The sequence below is a fragment of the Callospermophilus lateralis genome, chromosome 1 (assembly GCF_048772815.1).
Source record: "Callospermophilus lateralis isolate mCalLat2 chromosome 1, mCalLat2.hap1, whole genome shotgun sequence".
NCBI lineage: Eukaryota > Metazoa > Chordata > Mammalia > Rodentia > Sciuridae > Callospermophilus > Callospermophilus lateralis.
In genome coordinates this window covers 91,378,910-91,388,031 of record NC_135305.1, presented here as the reverse complement: position 1 = coordinate 91,388,031, position 9,122 = coordinate 91,378,910, and the positions used below count along the sequence as shown (strand labels likewise).

The following is a 9,122-nucleotide window of genomic DNA, read 5'->3' as shown; positions in this document are numbered from 1 at the left end:
ACCTCGCTTTACATGGATAGTTCATTTCCTTTATCAGCATGCAGCTGGGTAGGCAGGACTGTTCCCTAAATGGAGACTCAGAAAGGTTAGCTAGGTTCCCACAAAGCAGAGTGCTCCTTACACGATGTACCCATAGCCTCCCCTCCTGGCACCGTGTTTTGCAGATAGTCGACATTTAAAAAATTTTGAGCAGTTGAGTCAGCACTAGGGAGGGTATTAACTTTAGCAGAGACAACCCATGGGATGAAGAAGCACTTCCTGCACCGCCAGGGTGTGGTCAACAAGATATGCTAACGTCACCTAAATTGGTGTTGGGGGCCAGGGTTGCACCAAGAGCCACCGCATTCGGGTTTCAGCCTACGACGATGCGCAGCTAGGTTCAGGACGTCCAGTTACCCGCAGTGCAAACACCGCGGGAGGCGGCGGGCCTGACCCGGCCTCGCGCAGGGGCGTTCCGCGCGTGACGCACTTCCGTTCTGCGTCTTCCGGCTTACAGAGGAGCTGGACCCTGTACACAACAACAAAATCTGAGCGCTCGGGGCCGGGGCCGGCGCCGCGGCCGTCGTCCCGCCTTCCTGCCACCTGCGCCGCCTCCGCCCGAGGGGTCAGTTGGAGAGCCGGGCCGCGCCCTTCGGCCAACTTCTCTGACTGCTACCCGCTCCGCCTCGCGAGACCCGGGGTGGGCCGTGCCGGCCGCCGCGGAGCAGCAGGAAGGGAGCGGCCGCCGCCGAGAACGCCCGCCCCGACTGTGCTGCTGGCCGCCCTGTTGGGCGCGGAGGGCGGCGGTGGCGGGCCCCGCTGCCGTGTCTCAGGTACCCCTTTCCCGACTAGCCGCCCTGCGCAGCCCAGCTACTTTCCCAGCCTGCGCGGCGGGGCAGTCGCGTAGGGGCCTTGTTGCGTTTCAGGTTGGGGGTCGCTGTAGGGGCGGGGCGGTGACCCTGGTGGTCGCGCCCCCACCCTTCCCATCCTGCTTTCTCATCGCTTTCTCTTTTCCCCCGCCTCCCTCCACAGTCCGGAGCCAGGCGGAGCCCGGACCTGGCGGGGAGAGCTGCACCCACGGCCGGGCACCCAGACCCCGCCGCCGCCGCCGCCGCCACCACCGTCTCTGTCCATCCTTGGTACTGGCAATGGCCTTCGTATCGCCCGATGCACTTGTGACTGAATTGAACACAGAATACTAAGAACTCACTTCCGTCCCCATCCTAGCCGCGCCGGCGGTAAACACTTCGGCTCATTAGGGCTCATTGCTGCTCCTCTTTGACCGTCCGACTTTGGGGGCACCATGGACCAAAGTGGGATGGAGATTCCTGTGACCCTCATCATTAAAGCACCGAATCAGAAATACAGTGACCAGACTATTAGCTGCTTCTTGAACTGGACCGTGGGGAAACTAAAAACGCATCTATCTAACGTGTACCCTAGCAAACCAGTAAGTGTGCAAAGCCGGGCACAACTGCTCTGACCTGCTGTGTTTTTGCCATATACCTTCCTTCTCCTGGTTCATCCCGTCTCTTCTTGAATAGGTCTCTTTAGTTTTGAGGCTGTGGGTGTCTCCTGAGTGTTCAACCATTATTAATATCTTACTGATGAAGACCAGTTAATTAGTAAGAGGGTGCAGAAATATCAAGAGACACAAAATTGGCAGATATGGAAAGGGACCGTTTCCCGTAGTCATCAGCCTAAAAGGAGAATGACATGCATTCTTTTTTTTTTTTTTTTTTTTTTTTTTAAAGATAAAGAAGTGCTACAGCCCTTCTACACTAGAATTCCATTTTACTCTAAGTACCTCATCCAGAAATTCGTTCATTGTGAAGATAATTTTTTTTCTTGGAAATAAGTATATGATTCCAAAATTATACTTTAAAGCCTGTGTTTCAAGGAGCAAGTTGTATATTAATTTTCTTCCACCAGCACTTCTTTCTCGTTTTTCTCCTGACGAGGAAGGACACAGAAATCTCTTTAATTTAGAATAGTCCTTCCAACCCTCTGTCCATCTCCCAACCATTTAGTATCTTTTTATTCCTTTCATAGGGAGTTCATATCACCTGTTTCCCCCAAGTTCAGTGTGACTTTGTTTCCCATTCTGAAGCATATGTGGAGATTGCAAAGATAAATACAGATGGACAGTGTAGATCCATTTGTTTCTAAAGTCGGATTTGAAAGAACCTAATTGGTAGTTAAGAAGTCTTGAAATAGTTAATGAAAGAAGGATAGTGTCATGTAGAGTGAGGTTTCCATATTCTTTGTTGTATAAATTTTTCGTTCTTGAACAGTGTTCATTTACTTAAACTTTTGTTTAAATATGGAAAAGGTGTGGATTTTAGGGTGGGAACTATTTTTGCATCAGACAGATATACACATGGGTTTACTAGAAGGCATTTATGCCTTCTAGTCTTGCTTTACAGCTTAAGTTAGGAAGACACTTAAGATATTTATGAATTGGGACTCTTTCAATGTTGCAGTATTAAGTTTGGTTAGGCTTTTAGATTTCTAGGATAATCAGGGAATTAGGACAATTATTGTGAAAACAGGAGGTTTAGAAAAATAACTCATTGGCATTAGCTGTGTTTGTCAATATTTTATGATACAAATATTTTTAGTAGAGGGCAAAAACCCCCCTGAGGTATGTAAGTACTTGCAACAGAATAGCTGTAGCTCTGGTTTATTCAGAACTTTTGTTTAAAAGTTTCACATGGTAGCAATTTGTTAAAAAATTTCTGCTTTACAAAAAATTTTCTATTGCATATGATTAATTTTACACATTTTTGAAATGAAAAGTAGCTTTTCAGAGTAGTCAGAATTGAAAGTCATAGTGCTGTTCACAACAGCCAAAATATCATTTAATATCATGATATTAATATCATAGCCCAAGTACATTCTTGATCATATATGTACTTATGTGAGATCTTCATGTTGTACTGTTAAAGCAAAAGGGGCTTGGTCTGCAGTCTGATAGAACAAATTATTACTGTTCTGTAACTTTTTTTTTTTAAGTATTAGAGAAGGGAATATGAAACCTTTTTACCTTATCTGCCTGGGAGAAACCTGTTTTTGGCAGTTTTCCCCATGTAGTGCTAATCACTAGTGGAGGACTGTAAGTGCCGTCATTTATTAGCTGCTTGAGGATATCAGTTGCAAAGCTTCTTTCTCAACCCTTCTGCCTTTTGTAGACACACAGAGATGCTTTTTGAGGCTTTACCAAATAATATGCATCTTATTCATGACTCAACCTTGTGGTAAACCTAACTTTTTTATCCTCCAGCAAGTTTTCTCCAAGTAGATTGTAATATCAAGTAATAGACTGTCATTTCCAGGTTAATGAGATTTGGACAGGGGTGCATGTGTTTACTATTACAAATTTCACTAAAAACTGTATGGTTATTAGATTTGGCAGGTTTATGTTATGATCATTAGAGATTAATTTGAAGTATCACAGTCGTTGAGCAGATCAACTGTTTAGTGGTATCCCATAGCTATGGGTAGTCATCAACGTGGAACTTGGGGTCCTAAAAATTTATTTTTTGATGTTATTTTTACAATTAAGCAATAGTATAGCAGAAATTATGTTTTTTATGTCCACCCACAATGACAGCTTTTCAAGTGCTCTTTGGTGGTTTTTAAATTTTATTTATTTATTTATTTAGATAGGGTCTTGCTGTGTTGCCCAGGCTGGTATGCAATTTGTGGGCTCAAGAAGTCCTCCCTCTTCAGCCCCCAAGAAGCTGGGACTACAGGCATGTGCCACCACTCCTGGCCGCCTTTTTTTTTTTTTTTTTTTTTTTTTAATATTTTTTATATCTATGGACCTTTATTTTATTCATTTATTTATATGTGGTGCTGAGAATCGAACCCAGTGCCTCACCCATGCTAGGCAAGCGCTCTACCACTGAGCCACAGCCTCAGCCTTGCTGTTTGGTTTTTAAGAGATCATTTCTTGTGCCTCTTCCTTAATATCTGCCTGGTGGAGGTAGGTGGACTTGGAAGCAGGGGTTCCAGTGCCTTGTAGGAGTAGGAGTTCCCCCAGTAAGAAGGAGAAAAGTTGACAGCTTTGGTTGATACCACTCTATTTGGATCTGATGGGCCTTGGTTCCTGTGGCAGTGGCTTCTGGGAAAGTAAATGGGATCTGCTGGGGGAGGAGGAAGAATAGAGATTTGAAGTTGTCTTTTTTAGGATTCCTGTAAGGATAGGTCACATGTTTACATGCTGTTAATGGAATTCTTGCTAAACTCTATAAGTGTAATCCTGAAGTCTTAAGATCTCAGCTTTATGGTCAGATATTGATTTGACTTAATCATAGGTGAATATTTAATCTCCACATGAATATTTAAAATTCAACTCCCCCTCCCCCTGTAAACTTACCATACATGTACCCTGCTCCTCAAAAAGCACATTTCTTGAGCTTCATTTATATTTTAACTAGGTAGGATTTTATTGACTTGGCATTCAGATATCTATGCAGTGTGAAGATGATGATGACTGTCCTTTGCTCTTATGAAGCTCAGGTCTAGTGGGGGATACAGACATATAAATAAGTAACTATACCATATGGTGACTAGTGTTATACAGGAGGGGTGTTGTGTGTTGTAGGAGCACAGGAAGGGAATGGTTAGCTTTTGTGTTGGGGGTGTTAAGGGAATGTAGCTATTCACAGGGTTCACAGGGACATTTACATTTTTCTTAAAGAGTTGATAACAGTTTTAAGGAAGGAGAGAAATCAGAGTCTAATAATTTCCTTTTTAAAGTATTCTTTCATAGTTAATGTTGAATTGATGACTAGATGCTTTCTATTACTTTATCACATAGTAATACAGTCCTTAGTAAAAAGATGATAGATCTTTAGTGGGCTATGGAGGGGAAGGTACTTTCTAGGTAAGAATTCAGGAAGTTGCCATATTTATGAAAATATTTCCAAATCATAAATCTTCAGATGTGGAATTGAGCTCTTTTGCAGTTTAGTTAACTTTGAATGGTATTGATAATTGGTTTAAGCTTTAGTTTAGGAACTGGAAAGTGTACCAGTTCATATTGATGAGAGTATGAATAGTTAGTTGTGGATCCTATTTTAATATGACTTTTTTTTTTTTTTAACTTGATGACTTTAGTTTTTTAGGTCCTGAAATTGCACTTTAGTGTGAAATCTGAAATTTAGGTAATTGCTACTAGATGGTAAAGATACTTGTCAAGAAAGGCCACTTTCACTTGAGTTTGGGACCTTGATCTGAGTTTAGACTTAATTATCAGAGAAGTAGATATCTAAATGGTTGAACTTAATGTTGTTCAGTTAGAATGGACTAAGAAAACTTAAAAAATACAAATTTCTAAGTTCAATTATTTACTTTTTTCTTTATCTCTTTTTACTATCTGTTTTTATAGGCAAACTGTAACTAAGATGAACCTGACTCACCTTGAACTCAGTGTTAAAGGCAAAACTTTTTTTGCGCTTGCATTCCCTGTTTCCCATTTTCCAGTTCTGGGATCAAAGTGCTTCTTGATTGTCTCCTCTCTGGGTACATTCCCTCTGTCTTTGCTGTTCTTGCTGTTTCACTAAAGCAGTGACGTTGAATATTTAGGTCTTTTAGCTTTGCTGATGAGCCGATCTGGTCTGGGCTACTTTTTCAAATTTTTCTTTTATTCTGAGATTCTGATAGAATTACAGCAAGAATAGAACCAGGCATATAGGTTCTATTCTGAGAATATATTCTGAGTCTATAATAACATTCCATAGCCAAAGTGCCTACAATCCAGAAGGAAGTCTTCCATTCATTTTCAGAGGAAGTAGCTTGTATTATATCATTTGAAATTTGTATCTGTTATTTTTGTAATTCCCTGTTACCTTACATAGGTAATTTAAAAAATCAGTCAGCATAACCACTTCAGAACTCTTGATTTCAAGGGGCTATAATAATCCATACACATAGATATAAGACTGTTGTCTTATAAGTCACTGCAATATAGTTCAAATTTTTAAAACCATTTGTGAACAAAAGTACTATCAAATTGAATGTGAAGGATGATGAGAAATAGACTTAAGTTGAAAACTTTAATGACTGCTGACTAAAATTTCAGTCATTTAAAGCCTTTTTCTAATATCTTTTGGAAAAATAGAAGTACTCTGAAGGTAGTGTTTGTTTTAATCGTGCATTAATGCTTTTTTAAAAAAGATTTTTTAAGAATTTGTAGTTTAAGTTTCCCTTCTTTACATCCTACTGATTTGTCTATAATCCTTTTATTGTCTATTATCCTTTTATTCAGCTGCTCTGATTTTTAGACTACCATTTGCTAAATAGTTACTATTGTGTAATTCTACTTGCTATGCTTTATTACATTTATTTCTTATAGACACCTTATGGCATAAGGTTTATAGATGAGAAAACTTAAGTTTTGTGATTTTTTTGCCCAAGGTCATAGAACTCTCAATAGAATTGGAATTTGAGTCCAGGTTGGTTTGATCTAGGCCCTTAACCATTTTATTCACATTAGATATGAGGACTGTAGAGTAGATGAAGAAAGGCATTTAGGGTCTTGGCCATGTCAGTTATATCTGTAAACTAAAAAGAACCAATTCCCCTATAAAAAGAGGCAGGTTTAGATGGTTTGTTGTCTAATGGCTGTGATGAATAAGTAATGTAGCCTTGCTATTATGCTAACACTTAGCAGTCTAGTATGTAGTTATTTATGTTTATCCTGATAAATTTAAAGGGAAGCTATGGGAATATAATCTTAACTCTGCAAACTACATTGTTGTGGCCTATCTTTTCATAGTTTCTATGTTTGGGTATTCTCTATTGAATATACATCTGATATGTGAATGGCCAGTGAATGGAAACTGCTAAGCAGGAAATATCCCTTTAGAACTCTAGAATATTACTCTTTTTTGTGGGGTGGGGTGGGTACTGGGGATTGAACTCAGGGTCACTAGACCACTGAGCCACGTCCCCAGCCCTATTTTGTATTTTATTTAGAGTCAGGGTCTCACTGAGTTGCTTAGCCGCTCACCATTGTTGAGGCTGGCTTTGAACTCATGATCTTCCTGCCTCAGCCTCCTGAGCTTCTGGGATTATAGATGTGTGCCACTGCACCTGGCTCAGAATATTTGTGTTTAGTCTTTGTACCTTTTGTTGCTGCAGTGACTGGACAAGGCTGTTTGGGTAACCATGCTTGCATTCATATGCTTGCATTCATAGTGTTTCTGAATTTCCTGGGGCTTTAGATTGGGTGAATTTAATTGTAAATGGAAGGGAGATAGATGTATTCCAGTACAAATTCACACAATTTATTTTCCACAGAAATTTTGTGCAATTCCTTGTACTTTGTGCTTTAAAGCTGTTTGACACTTTTGACTGAACTATATGTAAATACTGAAATGTTAAAAGTTATTACTTTCAAAGGATTTGAATTATAGTTATTTAAATTACTTTGTTAGGTAAAGATTACTCTTACTGATCCAGTACAGACTAGATATTTTAAATTTTAAAAATTAAGATTTTTAAAATTTCCAGGTGGATGGGCTGGGAATGTGGCTCAAGTGGTAGCACACTCTCCTAGCATGCATGAGGCACTGGGTTTGATTCTCAGCACCACATAAAAAAAATAAAGATATTGTGTCCACCTAAAACTAAAAAAAAAAATAAATATTAAAAAAAATTTCCAGGTGGAATTTGATTATACTAAAGTCAAATGTAGTAGGAATGTGATTTTTAAGGCATACATAATTATGACATACATTTTATCTTTCACATAAAAAATTTAATCTTCTAATACTGTGGATTTTTTGAAATATAAAAATATTGTTTGTTTTGTAAACTCAGCTCTCAGATTTTTGTATTAAGTGTATTTGAGTTGGATAATATTTTAAAATTTAAAAATATTTTGTATTGATGCATTATAATTATAAATAATAGTGGGACTCATTATTTTCATTTTTTTAAAAAATATTTTTTAATTGTTGATGTACTTTATTTTTTATTTATTTATATGTGGTGCTGAGGATCAAACCCAGTGCCTCAAATATGCGAGGCAGGTGCTCGCAACAACCCCAGCTCCTTCATTTGTTTTTGATGTCTAGTTAGACATTAAAGTATATATATTAATATGTAAGTATATATATTAATGGTATATATGTAAATGTTTTAAAAAGAAAAAATATTCATATTTGGACTTATTTTTGAATAATATACGAGTAGGTGAGCTTCCCTTGCTTTGTTATTTTGCAATGTCTGTTTAGTGAGTACCAGAACTTTTTTGACCCACTGTTTATTAAGGTTAAGCAGTCATTTATTTTGAATGGAACATTTCTGTGTCTGGGCTACTCAGAGTACCATTAGGATGTTTCCATCTTGGTCTTGATCTTGTTTGGTTGACTCTGCTTTACCATATATGACCAGGTTTTGTCTAAGGTAGGATAGTGGAAGTGATAAAAGGTGTGTATCTGATAGGAGTTGCTATTTGTTATAGGAGTGAGTGCTGGGAAGAATAGTGGTAGTGTTAACAGAAATAGTTTTAATTATGTTACTCTGTGGAGCCAGTAGTTTTATCAGTAGAATCTTTTAATTTAAAATTTAGTTAGTACTTTTTGATTTGCTAATCCTGAGTTTCCTGGATTCTTATAAAAGGGATACCCGTATTTTTTTTTTTTTAATTCAGAGAAAAATGATCTTTATCATGTTAAGCTACTGAGATCTTGGGGTTTGTTATAACAGCCAGCATCACTTATGCAAACTAATAAAGAAAGGGATTTTTTTTTCATGAGTGGTTCATTAAATTTATGGATAGCATTTTCTTTATTTCTTTTTATTTATTTCTTTTTATTTTTAAAATACACAACAGCAGTGGAGAGCATTACAATTCTTATTACACATATAGGGCACAATTTTTCATATCTATATAAAGTATGTTCATGTCAATTTATGTCTTTATACATGTACTTTGTTGCTATTTTTTTGCATTACAATTCTTAATATATATACATACCACAATTTTTCGTATCTCTGTATATAAAATATGTTGATACTCAATTCAAGTCTTCATACATGTACTTTGTATAATGATGTCCATCACATTCCACCATCCTTGCTAATCTCCTGCCACCTGTCTTTCCCTCCCACCCCTCTTCCCTATTTAG

The 9,122-nt window shown here is 38.3% G+C and overlaps 1 protein-coding gene across 2 annotated transcripts in view; it reads left to right on the top strand.

The window, feature by feature from the left end:
- The first annotated feature begins 499 nt into the window (after positions 1-499).
- Herpud2 (HERPUD family member 2) overlaps positions 500-9,122 on the top strand; it is a 43,637-nt gene continuing 35,014 nt past the window's right edge. Inside the window, exons 1-2 of one of the 2 annotated variants that reach the window (XM_076863957.2) lie at positions 500-812; positions 1,012-1,429. In XM_076863957.2, coding sequence (XP_076720072.1) covers positions 1,283-1,429 — 147 coding nt within the window. In that variant the 5' untranslated portion in view covers positions 500-812; positions 1,012-1,282. The other variant, XM_076863967.2, reaches the window with a different exon arrangement.